We start from the raw sequence: 16,172 nt of genomic DNA, 5'->3' as shown, positions 1-16,172 counted from the left end.
AATTTGGTTAACTGCTATTAAGGGACATAGCTAAGAGATTGTATGATATGGGGTGCACTATAAACCTTTTAAAAAATGAACAGGTGTTGCAATCCTATATATAAATATTATCAGACATAACTCAGAGAATGTTAGCCTTTTGGATGCCATAATGTTCCTCTCCTTCTTCAGAGCAAGAAGCAACACTTCATCTGCCTTCTAGAAGATAAAGCAAAAAGGCTTCCAAAAGGACTGAAGCCTTGGGCAAGTCACACTCTCTCAGCCTCAGAGGATGGCCATGGGAAACCCACTCTGAAGAAACCTGCCAAGGAAACCCCTTCAGAGACTCCCATAAGGTCACCATAAGACCTGGAAACAACTGGGAGGCAGACACCAAGAACAACATTGGGAAATAGGTGCAAGCTTTGCCTTGGGAAAGTGTAATAACTGGGCTCCAGTCAATCTTCTTCAGGCAGTAAAGGGAGGTTTATGCAAATGCAGAATGACATCACTGCTACGGAAGGCTCTCTTGACCAATCAGAGAGCAAGATGAAGGTTCTTCTGGAAGCTTCCATGAGAAGGAGATATAAGGCCTGAGAGACCAAGAGACAGTTGGGGGAATTGTGTCGGTTGGAGATCGAGAGAGAGAGTTAAAGAGCGGATCTTGGAAGTTAGACTCAGAATTGGACACTTAGGTCTATTTATTGTTTTAATAGCTTGTATGAATTCAACATTATATACTTACAGATATTGTACCTGCAAGATTCTTAATATCTTGCATGACTTATATTTTACTTATATTTTGTTATTAATAGTAAATATCTCCTTATAGTATCTACTACTCGGCACACCTTTTACACATGTTTTGGCTCAGTTGATGCTTGGGAAGATTAGCAAAGAAGGAGAAATAAGGTTCCTTAACTGGTCCCAGTGTAGGTTAAGGGAAACCCTTTTATAATTCACTGGATGATGGCAGCGTGATTTAAGGAATTTAAGGGTCTGCTGGGCTAAGAGCCATAATGTCTAAATGTCTAATTAACAATTTGTAAGACACTCTGAAAGCCTTTACTGAAAGAGGGGTATAAAAACATTATTATTATTATTATTATTATCATTATCATTATCATTATCATTATTATTTCAGGGCCGCAGTTTGGCTGCTTGGACCACCGGAGATCATCACAGAGAGTCAGTTGGAAAAGCCCATCTCATTCCAGAAAATAAAGGTACTTGAGGAGTTTGCACTCTACGTCTTTCTGTAATAATAGCTACAAAACTGATAATAGCATTTGGGACATTTAGTCTTTTAAAAACAAATATGGCAGATTTAAATGCTGCTTTAAAACCTCTTTCCATCTGCCAGTTTTGTGCTGGTTTTGGGGGGAAATGAGAAAGTGTTGGGAGGGAGGGACTGCCAACAGAATTAGGAGATGCATTGCAGGCTATGGACAGTTTGTGGTCAAGTCAGGTCCAAACCACACGGCAGCAATAGTCCAGTTTGAGAGCGCTTTTACTGCCCTGGCCCAGTGCTAGGGAATCCTGGGAATTGGAGTTTATTGTGGCACCAGAGCTCTCTGACAGAGAAAGCTCAATGTCTCAGAAAACTACATTTCCCAGAATTCCCTAGCACTGAGCCAGGGCAGTTAAAGCGGTCTCAGATTGGATTATTGCTGCAGTGTGTTTTGGACATAGGTGGCCCTTGGCAAGTCACACTCTCTCAGCCTCAGAGGATGGCAATGGCAACCCCTCTCTGAAGAAACCTGCCAAGGAAACCCCATGATAAGGTTGCCTTAGGGTTGCCATAAGTTGGAAACAACTTGAAGACACACATGAAGAACAGAGAAAAGTCTGCATTTATTCATTATTTATTCAGGTTGTACATGGGAATGGGAGGCAGTGTGGTGCAGTGGTTTGAATGTTGGGTTACAACTCTGGAGGCCAGGGTCCAGTGCCTTGGGCAAGAAGGCACACTCTCTCAGCCTCAGGGAAGGCAATGGCAAACCTCCTCTGAACAACTCTTGCCAAGGAAACCCCAGGAGAGGCTCCCCAGAAGTCGGCAATGACTTGGAGCCACTCCACAAAAAACGACAAAGCCTCAAAAAAGAGACAGCATGGTTTAATGGCTGGAGCATTCGACTATGACCCTGGAGCCCAGGATTTGAATGCCCTTTTAGCCAGGGAAACCCACTGAGTGACCTTAGACAAGTCACACTCTCTCAGCCTCAGAGGGAGGCACTTACAAAACCACTTCTGGACAAATCTTGTCAGGAAAAGCCTGTGAAGGGCTTCCCTTAGGGTTGCCATAAGTCAGAAACAACTTGGAGGCACACAATCACAATAAGATAAGTAATACCACTAACACAAGGCAGCTAGGGAGAAAGGAAGAAAGAAAGAAACAAACAAACAAACAAAGAAGACATGGGAGTTTTCTTCCTCTGTTCAGAGGGATTGGAGGGGCATTACTTCAGGGCAGGATCCTTCCTCTTTCTGGCCATGTGGATGCTGGGAGATCCAGTCCAGGAAATACACTGTGAATCCCATTGGCAAGAGAAAACGCTACTACTGCCTTTCAGATCCAGTTTGCTCCAAATCCTTTATGAGGCCAGAAACCCATTTGTTAGGAAGCGAACCCCGAATAGCTCAGGAAGGTCCTATATCTCCCAAGGCTCCCTCCCTCCAGGGCCCCCTTCCACTCTTCCCTGAGTCTCCCTCTCTCTCCTGAATGTCAACTGCCAAGTGCTCAGGCAGAGGCAGCCATTTTGTGTTCTGGCGGCCATTTTGTATTCTGGCAGCGATTTTTTGTTCTGGAAGCCATTTTGTATTCTGGCAGCCATTTTTTGTTCTGGAAGCCATTTTGTGTTCTGGCGGCCATTTTTTGTTCTGGAAACCATTTTGTGTTATGGTGGCCATTTTGTATTCTGGCAGCCATTTTTTGTACTGGAAGCCATTTTGTGTTCTGGCGGTCATTTTGTGCTGCTTCTGACTGTTGGGGAATATTGTTCCAGAACCTTCTCTGAGCCTCAGTTGAACAGAGGTATCTCTTTCTCTCCTGAGGCTCCAGAGAGAGAAGGAGGCCAGGCTCCTTGGGCCAAAAGGAAGGAAGTGTGTCTCTTTGTATGTCTTTTCTGAGTGTGTTTTCTTATTACACAGCTCTGCTCCTTCTGGGGAACATGGGTTTTAAAAGGGATCAGAAATGGGGAGGAGAGTTTTAATATAAGCCTTATTCTTATTCTTCACAAACATCGGTCTTTGGCTTCTAAGAGGAGGCTAGTCCCCCCAAAAAAGGCCAAAAGTGGCTCCTTTGGGAGGTTTTAAAAGTCTTCCCAGTTTCCTTATTAATAGATTTTCAGGCAAGAAGGAAGGAGACAGACCAGAATAACTCATATTACCAAGAATGAAACAAACAAATATACAAACAACTAACAAAAAGAAGAATAAGGATTAGACAGAACAACAAACTACTTATATTTAAAAAAAGCAAAACCATTTTTAAAAGTATAAAAATTATCCTTTTACAACCAATTTAGGCTTTATCTTTACTACAGAAATAATCCGTTTTGAAACTTCTTTAACTCTCCTGGTTCCATCCTATGGAATCCTGGGATTTGTAGTTTGTTGTGGCATGAGAGCTCTCTGGCAGAGAAGCCTAAGTGTTCAAAGGTAAAATCCCAGGATTCCATAGCACTGAGCACTTAAAGTGGTGTCAAAGTGCCTTATTTCTATAGTGCGGATGCAGCCTTCTTGGGAAAGGGGCTGATGCTGGGGAAAAGAGGAGGAATGCAGAAGGAAAGGAGGACGGAGGGACGGACAGAGGGCCACCTGCAGCTGGTCTGGCCTCCCTGAGCGGTCAAGATAGCGTTGCCATATCCCGCCGGGGGGTGGGACATTCCCGGTTTGGGCGGTGCCATCCCGGTCCTGGTCCGGTTTGGCACCCAAAACAGGACGGCCCCGCCCACCACGCCCACCTCAGCCCCCGCGGCAGCTCCAAGGCCTTGCTGAGGCCTGGGAGGGCTCTCCACAGTTGGAGCTCCAGCTGCGGAGATGCTCCCTCCTGGGCCCCAGCAAGGCCTTGGAGGTGGCTCTGCAGTCAGAGCTCTAGCCGCAGGATCCTCCAAGGCCTCCGCGAGGCCAGGGAGGAGGAGGAGGCTGCTTCCCACTGCGGCGATCGCCGCGATGAGGGGTGGCTCCTGCCTCTTTCCCGGCCTGGGAACCGGCCGAGGCTTCCTCCCAGACTGGGAGGAGGAGGCCGCTTCCCACTGCGGTGATCGCCGCGATGAGGGGCGCCCCCCGCCTCTTTCCCGGCCTGGGAGCCGGCCGAGGCTTCCTCCCAGACCGGGAGGAGGAGGAGGCCGCATCCCGCTGCGGCGATCGCCGCGATGAGGGGCGGCCCCGCCTCTTTCCCAGCCTGGGAAGAAGCCTGGGCCGGCGATCGCGGAGCCCTGGAAGGCCTCACCAGGGCTTGGGAGACACTGTCTCCCAGGCCCCGGCGAAGCCTTGGAAGCGGGCTCCGCGATCGTGGAGTCCTCCAAGGCCTCGCTGGGGCCTGCAAGACGCTGTCTCCCAGGCCCCAGCGAGGCCTTGGACAATGTTTTGAAATGTAGGACCTTTTTTTTAAATTTCCTGGCCAGGAATTTTTTTTTGAAAAGGTCCTACATTTTAAAACGTTGTCCTACATTTGTCCCGGTTTGGAGGTCCTCGGGGATGGCAACCCTAGGTCAAGACCTGAACTGGGTTGTGTACAATGGGCACTCCTAATGTCAATATTAAAATCTTTCTCTATTGATTGTAATTAAGGAGGGAATCAGGTTCCTCCTTTCAATACCATCAGGCAAATGTTTAGGTGTTGTTAAGGTTTGGAAGTCCTGTTTGGGGACTTTTTGTGTTCTCACAGCCATCAGGAAAACTTTTCTTTAGGATCAGAAATCGTTTTTGGGGTCCCTTCCGACTTTGGGGCCGTTTCATTCTCCATTTTGGGTTCCCTGAAGGCCTCAAACTGCCAAGTGCCAAGCGCTAAGGGAGAGGTGGCCATTTTGTGTTGCTTGTGACTGTGGGGAATAATGTTCCAGAACCTTCTCTGAGGCCTCCTCAGTTGAACCGAGACACTCCTCTTTCTCTCCCTGAGGCTCCAGAGTGAGAAGGATGACCAGGTTCCTTGGGCCAAAAGGAAGGAAGTGTGTCCCTTTGTGCCTCTGGCCCTCCATTTTGGGGCGAAGGAAGGAAGGAAGGAAGGAAGGAAGGAAGGAAGGAAGGAAGGGGCCTGTGAGGTCTGAGGAAGGACAGGCAGGGACTCAGGGCCAGTGGGGAGGCTGGGCTTTCGGGGCTGGGAGAGAGAGTTGGGGAAAGAAACCCTCCCTTTGATCCCTAGCTGGGGAGGGTCCCACCGGTCCTTGCCTCCCCCTTTGGGAAAAGAGACCCCCTCAGCCCCCTGAACTCACTCCTGCCACTCATTCCTAGGGCTGGTACTCAGAGGAGTTTCCAAGGCATTGTCACCTTCTGCCCTCCATGGCCATTGGCACTGACCTTTTCCCCATTGCCTTCCCTCCCTCAGCCCTTGGACCTCCTCCTCCTTCGCACTCAGAGCAACCCTTCTCTACGGCTGAGGAGACGGCCTCTGACCCAGGGAAGCTCTGGCCATAAAGGACTGCAGAAGAGGCCTTTCTGGGGCTGCAGGAATCAGGGTCTTTATACTGAAGGTAGGCCTTTATTCCTGGAGCTGAAAGTGGACCTTTTTCAAAATGTTTCTGTCCAGGATTGGGTGGAAAGGTTGCAGCTGAGAGAGTGATCCATTGGGAGAATGAGAAACCACCAGGCCAGACAGCCTCACCCAGCAGAACCCTCTATTCTCCAGTGTTGCTCCAGGTGGAATCAGGCTACAACTGGCCATTCACTGACACAGGTCCTACCATAGAATTGTGGAAGCAATCCCGCATGGCCATTCCATGCCTAGTGAGAGTGTTGGGTGTGAGGGATTGAAGAAGCATCCAGCTGTGTTTATGTAGTGAGAAGCAAAATGAAGACATCTTCCTCTGAGGGTCACTGGGGCGGTCAGGAGGTTTCAACCAACGATACACTCATTTCACATCTGGCTACGGGGACATAACTGTATCGGGGGCACTGCGCTTCAGTGGTTCCGTTCCTACCTCTCGGGTAGATTCCAGATGGTGCAGCTGGGGGACGTTTGCTCCGATAAGAGGGAACGTACATCTGGCGTCCCTGAAGGAGCAATTTTGTCCCCCATGCTATTCAACATTTACATGAAACCGCTGGGAGAGATCATCCAGAGACATGGGGCGCGGTGTTATCAGTATGCTGATGACACCCAAATATGTTTCTCTCTGTCTCCGACTGATGCATTGACTAAGGTTGGCATCTCTCCTCTAAATGCCTGTCTGGTGTCAGTAATGGGCTGGATAAGGGAAAACAGGCTCAGTCTGAATCCAGAGAAAACGGAAGTACTCATGATTGGTTCTCCAGGCCCGGGAAAGGAGATTTGTCCACCTGTCCTGAATGGGGTCATGCTCCCCCTGAAGGTCTCAGTTTGAAGTCTGGGGGTGCTTCTGGACTCATCGCTCCACCTTACATCTCAGGTGGATGCGACAGTCAGGAGCACCTGTTACCAGCTTCGGCTGATACGCCAGCTGCGACCCTATCTGGGCTGGGGGGGACCTTGAAACGGTGGTACACGCTCTGGTGACCTATCAGTTGGATTTCTGTAATGCGCTCTACATGGGGCAAGCCTTGAACCAAACCCGGAAGCTTCAACTAGTACAGAACATGGCAGCAAGGCTAGTCACTGGATGCTCCACGGCTAGCCACATAACACCTATTTTGCAAGATCTTCACTGGCTGTCCATTTGCTTCCGGGAGCAATCAAGGTGTTGGTTATTACCTATAAAGCCCTAAATGGCTTGGGCCCAGGGTACTTGGAGGACCACATCTCTCCATATAATCCGCCCCACACTGTCAGGACAGTCGGGAAGCAATTATTAAGGGTTCCTAAAACGAAATACACCTTGTCCTCGCGAAGGGCATTTTCTGTCTCAGCCCTGCAGATTTGGAACTCTCTTTCCAACGAGCTCCACTCTGTTACCTCCCTTGACCTGTTTAGGAAGAAACTTAAGACCTGTCTCTTCTAACAGGCGTTCCCCCATGTGTCTTGACATCTGTTACCCATCATATATGCTGCTTTCCAGCTAGTTCTGTTTTTTTGGCTATGGTTTGTATTTCTGTGGTTTTATTGTTTTTAATTCTGGAAAGTTTTATGATGTTTATATACTGTTGTTCAAAATTGTATAACGTTTTATATCCTTTTTGTAACCTGCTTTGATCTCCCTTGGAAAAGTGGGCTATAAATAAACAGTATTATTATTATTATTATTATTATTATTATTATTATTATTATTATTATTACCAAAGCCCTCTCCAATTACTCATCCCCTAATCCCCCACCATTCTTAGAAAGCATGGAGTATCTGTTGTGTAGGGGAGCTGCAGTGAATCTATGCTAGGTGCAGGAGGCTTTGTTTGTAGCAGAGGGAGGAAGGGGATGCCCACCTCTGCATCGGCCCAAAGGAGGCATATGTCACCTGCGTATGTCACCAGCAGGATACTGTTCTCTGTGTCTTTGAGTGCTGCAGGGTTTCTTGCCAAGCCAATCCTAACCCTGGTGCCTTTTCTCAGGAACTCCATCTCGGCCTCCTTGTACACGCCTTTGGGGCCTCTCTTGCTGGAAGTGACCCAAGTACAGGGCCACCAGGACCCCCTGCCCACCTGATGGCCAACACAAAGGCCAAGCGGAGGGAGTTGGGCTCCAACAGAAAGAGGATGCCGAGGTACAACAGCTCTTTGGTGAGTCGCTATCCTATTAGCTTCATCTGTGTCACTGCTGGGCCAATTTATGAAAGGAAGCAAATAAAATACTGTCCGAGTTTGGCAGAGAGAGTCCTGGTTAATCCTCTGTCACCCCACTTCTTCAGGGGCTTTTAAAAATGTCCCGGTTGGTCTCTCCTCCTCCCACTTTCCCCCTTCTCAGCTCACTCCTGAGTGCACTTGAGTTTGCAGCCCATCAACTCAAAATTAGGGAGAGGAGAGGAAAGAAAGAGACAGGATATGGCCCTTCCCAGGAGGCTGAAGCAAAAGCAAACTGCTGGGCCCTTCCTAGCTTGTGTGATCTTCCTCATAAACAACTTTGGCCATCTTCACTGCCTTCTGGGTTGCTTGTCCACTGTGTCTTGCTTTTCTCATCTATGAAATGTTGGGGGCTAGGGAAGAACATCTCTGCATCTAAATATGGGGTGGGCCCAATGGCCCTCAACCCCAGAGTGCTCCCCAGAACTGTTATTAAAAATGATGTTTGCCTCTCAAATGTGGCAAGAAATATCTAAATGCACCATAATTCTTTGGTGGCTAAATGTACTGTCTGTGTTGGGATAGTCAGTATCCTAATCCATCCTCAATATCCCAGCCATGGCCTAAATTATATTGTTTATTACTGTATATTGTATATTATATTGAAAAGATTCAAGGCAAAGTTTATTTCCTGGACTGAATTCTAAAGTGATCAAATAATATTTGGATGCACCATGTGCTTTCCTCCCCTTTTGCTTAGTCACTCTGTGGATGAGGGCTATTTTCTGTTGCAGGTGACCTTTGCGGATGTGGCAGTATATTTCACTGAGGAGGAATGGAAACTGATGACGAAGAAGCAGAGACTTATGTACAATTATGTGATGATGGAGAATTACGAGAATGTGGCCTCTGTGGGTAAGGAAGCTGAATTCATTGCCCTTACTATGAAGACTGAGGTCCCTTTCATAATACATTATCATTGTACTATGATTCCACTTTAGAATCATAGAATCATAGAGCTGGAATATAACACAAGGACAATCTGGTTGAACCTCTTGCCATGCAGGAATACACATTGAAAGCATCCCTGCCAGATACCACCCAGGCTTTGTTTAAAAACCTTCAAAGACCTTTAAAACTCTTCAAAGAAGGAGTGCTTTAGAAATTAATAATAATGATAATAATAATAATAATAATAATAATAATAATAACCATAATGAGATGCCACCATGCTCTGAGGGAGTATATTCCATTGTTGAATAGCTCTTACTGTCAGGAAGTTCCTCCTAATGTTTAGGTTCAACCTCTTTTCCTGTGCCTTGCTTCCATTGTTCTGTCCTTTTTGAATTATGGTGCCCAGAACTGGACACAGTATTCCAGGTGGGCTCTGACCAAAGCAGAATAGAGTGGGACTATTACTTCCCTTGTTCTAGACACTATACTTCTATTGATGCAGCCTAAAATTGCATTGGCCTTGTTAGCTGCTTCATAGCACTGTTGATTCATGTTCAACTTGTGGTCTACTTGGACTCCCATATCCCTTTCACATGTATTCTCATTCAGCCAGGTGTCACCCATCTTATATCTGTGCATTTCATTTCTGCCCTCAGTGTAGTACCTTACATTTCTCTGTGTTGAAATTCATTTTTTTAGCATTGGCCCATCTTTCTAGTCTATTCAAGTTCTTTTGAATTGTGATCCATTCCTCAGGGATATTAGCTACTCCTCCTAATTTGCTGTCATCTGCAAATTTGATAAGTATACCCTCAATTCTGTCATCCAAGTCATTGATAAATATGTTGAATAGCACTGGGTCCAGGACAGAACCCTGTGGGACCCCACTGGTCACTTCTCTGCAGGATGAAAAGGAGCCATTATTGAGCACCCTTTGGGTTCGGCCAGTCAACCAATTACAAATCCATGTAACCGAGTGTTCAAAAAGGTTTAAATCACTTTAGAATATTTCCTGGGGGGGGGGGGGGATGGTCTGAAACCAAATTGAATGCAATGGGTCCTTGGTGCAAATATCTCAGACAAAAATCATTAAGACATAGAATCTCGGATCCTTCTTGGTTCCAAATTTCAATTGTGTTCAAAAGCCAGTGTACACTACAATCTGAGAGTGACGCTCCCAAATGCAGCTCAGCAATAACATAGCAAAGTACGGAAGTAAATAGCCAGATATATAGGTATTGGCAATGCACTGACCACTTTTCACACTTAAAAATATGTCACAAACACAGTTGTTTTTATCGAAATTCTTGGAGGTTCTCTATCTTGAGTTGCAAAGTAATACAAATATTTGCAAGCTCTCCTCTCCGACTTCCATCTTCTTCAACATCCCTTGTACACACAACTCCAATCCACACCAATCTACATGTGAGCTGCATACTGTATTGGTTGTGAGTCATCTCCTGGTGCCAAGCAGCATGAAGTGACCTCTGCAGTTAGCTTCCATTATGCCTTAGGCTCTGACACAGGACTCTATGGCAGTCTCAAGGATATGATGCCACCTGTCAATGAAAGTATTTTTGAACATGTTTAATGGAATATTTTTTCAACAGTCCTTTCTATGAATATCTCCTTCCAGTGATTCTCTAAAGGTAGACCCCCTCCAATCTCCTCTTTGTTAACTCCTATGAGTAAATATACAATCGTTCCATGGATTTATGGCCATAAGCAGCAGGGTGATGCTTCAGTTACTCACAGAAACTTTCTTAATTTTATATCTAATAAGGAGGGATTAATGAGGGCTAAACCATGGGGTAATACCCTCCTCTCTTAACTCTGATTTTCAGTCTCATCTGTGCTTGTCTTTCTTTACAGAAGAACATTTGAGTCATGAGAGAGTCTCCACAGGAAACAAGTCACATAAATGCCAGCATTGTGGGAAACATTTTGCTTACAAGTCCATCCTTGTCATACATCAGAGAGTCCACACAGGAGAGAAGCCATACAGATGCCAGCATTGTGGGAAATGTTTTTGTTTGAAGTCAGTCCAAGTGATCCATCAGAGAGTCCACACTGGACAGAAGCCATACAAATGCCAGCATTGTGGGAAATGTTTTTCTTCAAAGGCACACCTAGTGAAACATCAGAGAGTCCACACAGGAGAGAAACCATACAAATGCCAGCATTGTAGGAAATGTTTTGCCTACAAGTCAGTCCTTGTCATTCATGAAGGAGTCCACACAGGAGAGAAGCCATACAAATGCCAGCATTGTGGGAAATGTTGTTCTCAGAAGCCAGACCTAGTGAAGCATCAGAGAGTCCACACAGGAGAGAAGCCATACAAATGCCAGCATTGTGGGAAATGTTTTTCTGACAAGTCAGCCCAAGTGAAACATCAGAGAGTCCACACAGGAGAGAAGCCATACAAATGCCAGCATTGTGGGAAATGTTTTTCTGACAAGTCAGCCCAAGTGAAACATCAGAGAGTCCACACAGGAGAGAAGCCATACAAATGCCAGCATTGTGGGAAATGTTTTTCTGACAAGTCAGCCCAAGTGAAACATCAGAGAGTCCACACAGGAGAGAAGCCATACAAATGCCAGCATTGTGGGAAATGTTTTTCTCAGAGGTCAAGTCTAGTGAAACATCAGAGAGTCCACACAGGAGAGAAGCCACACAAATCCCAGTAGTGAACTAATATTCTTTTTGTCAATAAGGAATATAAAAATATATTTTCATTCAAGTGGTGCTAAGGAAAGACCTTTGTGATTTTGTTTGTCTATCTATATGTCTATGTTTTAAGGTTGTATTTTGTTAAGTTTGGGTTTTTATTGGTAACAGTATAATTACTTTGGGTTGTAAATTGTGGGTCGTGGTATTGGTTAGGTAGTTGGGGGGGGCTGTGATTTGTTATATATGAGTTATGGGAATGATAGCTTTTGGAATTTGTGGGATGTTTGCTGAAGAAAGTTGGAGGCCGGTATTAAAAGAAAGGGCTAGTTTGTGGGAATGGCAAAGGGGCCTTGTTACTTGTGGGGCATAGACTGTGGGAATTGGAGGTGGGGGCTAAATTTGGAAGAGTGTGATATTTTAGGTTTGGGGGTTTTAATATATTGTTTGGATTGGAGTGGGCAGTTCTGGATTAAAAACTGAATTTCTATGTTTTCTCAATAAAGTTCTTTGGTATTTCAACACACTGGACTCTTTGATGCACAGAAGTTCTGAATTTGCCCAAACTGAACCTTTCTTCTCTACTCAGTCCTTAGCTCCATTGCCCAGCAGAGGCAAATACACACACAAACATACAGGATACACAGGGGCAGCTATATTTCCAAATCAGAGCCTTCCTTTCCTGACTTTCCCTCCTGAGTCCAGCTCTGCACCTTGGGCTCCATTGCGGTCTCTTCAAAGGAAGAAAGGAGGGAAGGAAGGGGAGGCCACTGAACCCCCGGCGCATACCTTCCTTTCCCACAAAGGCCACCAGCGGAATAAGTAACAGCAGCTTTGCCCTGGCAATCCCTGCGCATGCTGAGGAGGGGCCTTTGGGGGCATCTGTTCATGCGCAGTCTCAGCCCCTGAAGCCATTGCTGCCCTCACAGTCTGTTCTGAGGGAGGGAGGAAAGTGGGGAGAACCCTTGTTCATTCAGAGTAATGGCTGGAGCAACTTCTGGGGGACGCTTGGGGGTTATTAGAAGGAAGGAAGCCCCTCTTCTCTCTCCAAAGAAAGGCAGGGGTCCTGCCAGGCCTCCTCTCCCTCTTTCCTTCCCTGCCCCCTCCTCGGGAGATTCCTTACGGCCCAGGTGTTTGGGGGGGTTATTATGTTAAAAGGGGGCAGGGGGGACCCTTGGAGAGAGCTCCCTCCCTCCTGGAAATTGGGGCAGAGGAGAGACCCTTATGATGCCTCATTTGGAGAAGGGTTTTGTGCCAAATAGAAAGCATCACACAGGATAGGGTTCAATAGCATTGGAAGCAACATTTTTTGGGGGGAGAGAGAAGTTTTCTCTGAAGTCCTGGGGGAGGGGGCTCTGGGGTGGGGGAGAAGAGCTAAAATCTAGGCCAAAGCCAAGAGAAGGGAGACAGAGGACCTCAAAGCTCTGGCAATCCCCTGGCAACCTGGGAACTAGGTTTAGAGGCCACAGGATGTGGATTGGGCACCCCCCTCACATACTTACTTTTTCCTTCACAACAACCCTGCAGAGGAGGACCAAGAGAGAGACCCACAGCCCGAGATACACCCCCCCCCCCCGTTCTGGGAGCATAGTGAAAGGGCATTAGAGCCCCTTGAAGGGATGTTGTTATTATTATTTATTTATATTCCGCCTTTTCTCAAAGGAATCAAAGCGGATTACAGTAATAAAATAACATACAATTTCAGAAATACAATTAAAATTCCAAAACTCCCAACCCTCCCCCCGATTATAAGAACATTAATCAACCCCTAAAAAGCTAATAAACAGCAAGAAAATGTAAAACGTCCAAAACACAATACAGTAAAAAAGTTTTTTTCGGATAGTAAAGATTGCAAGGGTCAGGGTCAGGGGGAGGGGGAGGCAAGTCTAATCTAGTCTGAAAAGGCCTGCCGGACGATATCCGCCTTAATAGCCTTCCTAAAGGCTTCCAAGGTGGAACTATGAGGGATCTCATCCGGAGGTCGTTCCAGAGCCTGGGAGCGGCTGATGAAAAGGACGTCTGGGTCACCACTGAAAGTCTGGTCTTCTTGAGTTGCAGCAGGTTCTTCCCAGAGGACCTGAGTCTGTGGGTGGATTGTATGGGAGGAGGTGCTCCCAGAAGTAGTCAGGACCCAAGCCATGTAGGGCTTTAAAGGTTAAAACCAACACCTTGTATCTTGCCCAGAAACTAATGGGCAGCCAGTGGAGGGATTTAAGAACCGGTGTAATATAGGCAGTTCTAGAAGTGCCTATAACCAACCTGGCTGCCATATTTTGTACCAACTGAAGTCTTCAAACTTGGAACAAGGGTAGCCCCATGTACAGTGCGTTACAGGAGTAGAGCCGAGAGAGACGTGACCAGCGCATGTACTACTGTTTCAAGGTCCCTTGCTCCAGGAAGCGGTGCAGTTGGCATATCAGCCGAAGCTGATAACAAGTGCTCCTGAACTTTGCATCCACTTGAGCCATCAGATGAAGTGATGAATCCAGGAGCACTCCTAAACTGCGGACAAAGTCTTTCAGGGGAAGTGTGAACCCATCCAGAACTGGCTGACATAACTCCATTGCCGGATTATGGGTCCCTATTACAAGTACCTCCATTTTACCTGGATTCAATTTGACTATGTTGGGATAGCAGGGTGAATGGAAGGGGAGAGAGATATTTGTCAGGCTCCTAATTGCAGCCCCTCTTCCAACACAAAAGGCAGTACTTTGAAAAAGGAACAGCTTGTATTGAAGATAAATGCAATAGAAGTGACTTTTTTGTCAGGAATGAAAGTATAAACATATCACTTTTATAACCATATCAATTAACCCCACCCCATTAACCAATAAAGTTAATTAATTGGATAGCCTGTTCCCGCGCAGTGTTCTCCCATCCAGGATCATGATTAACTCTCTCTCTCTCTCTCTCTCTCTCTCTCTCTCTATATATATATATATATATATAATATGAAACCCCAGCAATTCTAATCTAATATGATACCATATGAAAATATAATAAGCATAACCCATAACAACATAATACAATATAACAATACCAATAACTCTCTATGTTCCCCCTCCTTTTACAGAGACCAGTCTTTTAAACTCAAGCCTCTGTTAGAAGAATGATTCCCACACATTCCAGTCCTAGCAAAGAAGCACATTCTTTAGCCATGATCTCCCTACCTCTTTCTAGTATCTTCTATTAAAGCACATATTAAAACATATTATTTTAACGCACCATAAATCCAAGCTATCTTAACTCTAATTTAAAGCTAAACCTATAACCCTTATGGCATGAATCCCTAAATGAATAAATGAATAAATGCATGAATAAAGGGGTTCATGACATATTGCGGCCTCAGGCTGGTGCTCCTTGCCCAAAACATTGAGACTGGCCCATTGCGACTTCAGTCTGATGCTCCTTGGATGAATGGCTCCTTTTCATCCTGGAGAGAAGTGACCAGTGGGGTCCCACAGGGCTCTGTCCTGGGGCCAGTACTGTTCAACATCTTTATCAATGACTTGGAGGAAAAAATTGGGGGAATACTTATCAAATTTGCAGATGACACCAAATTAGGAGGAATTGCTAATACTCCAGAGGACAGGATCAACATTCAAAATGACCTGAATAGACTAGAAAGCTGGGCCACAGCAAACAGAATGAACTTCAACAGGGAGAAATGTAAGGTATTGCACTTAGGGCGGAAAAATAAAATTTACAGATATAGGATGGGTGACACCTGGCTAAAGGAGACAACATGTGAAAGGGATATGGGAGTCCAAGTAGACCACAAGTTGAACATGAGTCAACAGTGCGATGCGGCAGCTAACAAGGCCAATGCGATTTTAGGCTGCATCAATAGAAGTATAGTGTCTAGATCAAGGGAAGTAATAGTGCCACTATATTCTGCTCTGGTCAGGCCCCACCTGGAATATTGTGTCCAGTTCTGGGCACCACAATTCAAAAAGGACATTGAGAAACTGGAGCGTGTTCAGAGGAGGGCGACTAAAATGGTGAAAGGTCTGGAAACCATGCCCTATGAGGAACGACTTAGGGAGCTGGGGATGTTTAGCCTGGAGAAAAGAAGGTTAAGAGGTGATATGATAGCCCTGTTCAAATATTTGAAGGGATGTCATATTGGGGAGGGAGCAAGCTTGTTTTCTGCTGCTCCAGAGACTCGGACCCGGAGCAATGGATGCAAGCTGCAGGAAAAGAGATTCCACCTCAACATTAGGAGGAACTTCCTGACTCCCTCGGAGTGTCGTGGAGTCTCCTTCCTTGGAGGTCTTCAAGCAGAGGCTGGATGGCCATCTGTCGGGGATGCTTTGATTGTGATTTCCTGCATGGCAGGGGGTTGGACTGGATGGCCCTTGTGGTGTCTTCCAACTCTATGATTCTATGATTCTATGATTCTAAGGATTGAGATGGTACTATTGTGACTTCAGGGTGGTGCTCTTTACCTGAAGGATTGGGACTGGGCCATTGCGTGTCAGAAACAGTGTATAAGGGTTCTGTCATAAAGAGTAAAAATATTAGGGTTTGATTATTAGAGTTAAAGTAGGAATTACAGTTGTAGTTCATAGTAGGTAGTGTAGGTAGTTATAGAAAGCATGTAGTGGAAGATTTTAGAAAGACAGATAGAGGGGCTTTTAGATTAAGGAGGGCGTTTGGAGAGGGGCTGGGGTTGCAGCTGGAGACTAGTTATCAAGGAGGAGTGAAGCTGGCTTAGGAACACC

At 46.0% G+C, this 16,172-nt stretch overlaps 2 protein-coding genes across 2 annotated transcripts in view; both read left to right on the top strand.

Moving 5' to 3' along the window:
* The first annotated feature begins 1,174 nt into the window (after window positions 1-1,174).
* Window positions 1,175-16,172, top strand: part of LOC149301511 (uncharacterized) — a 235,000-nt gene continuing 220,002 nt past the window's right edge. Inside the window, exon 1 of the mRNA XM_089484033.1 lies at window positions 1,175-1,205. The gene's annotated coding sequence lies outside the window, so the exon portion shown is untranslated. The remainder of the gene's footprint in view (window positions 1,206-16,172) is intronic.
* LOC149301518 (uncharacterized) lies at window positions 8,562-11,736 on the top strand. Its single transcript, XM_089484302.1, has 2 exons — window positions 8,562-8,742; window positions 10,654-11,736. Exons 1-2 carry the CDS (start codon window positions 8,562-8,564, stop codon window positions 11,466-11,468), a joined length of 996 nt encoding a protein of 331 aa, XP_089340428.1. The 3' UTR covers window positions 11,469-11,736.

Source organism: Sceloporus occidentalis, unplaced genomic scaffold (assembly GCF_023333645.1).
Source record: "Sceloporus occidentalis isolate IW3139 unplaced genomic scaffold, rSceOcc1.0.p SCAF_21, whole genome shotgun sequence".
In the NCBI taxonomy this organism is placed as follows: Eukaryota; Metazoa; Chordata; class Lepidosauria; order Squamata; family Phrynosomatidae; genus Sceloporus; species Sceloporus occidentalis.
Note: the sequence above shows the minus strand (reverse complement) of the source record. Positions and strands in the feature narration are given on the sequence as shown.

What these genes read in the sequence shown, in the direction of transcription:
- LOC149301518 (XM_089484302.1), top strand. Translation starts at nt 8,562, where the DNA reads ATGTGCTTTCCTCCCCTTTTGCTTAGTCACTCTGTGGATGAGGGCTAT. An exon ending in CGAGAATGTGGCCTCTGTGG is followed by an intron (nt 8,743 to 10,653) that starts GTAAGGAAGCTG and finishes CTTTCTTTACAG; the next exon opens with AAGAACATTTGAGTCATGAG.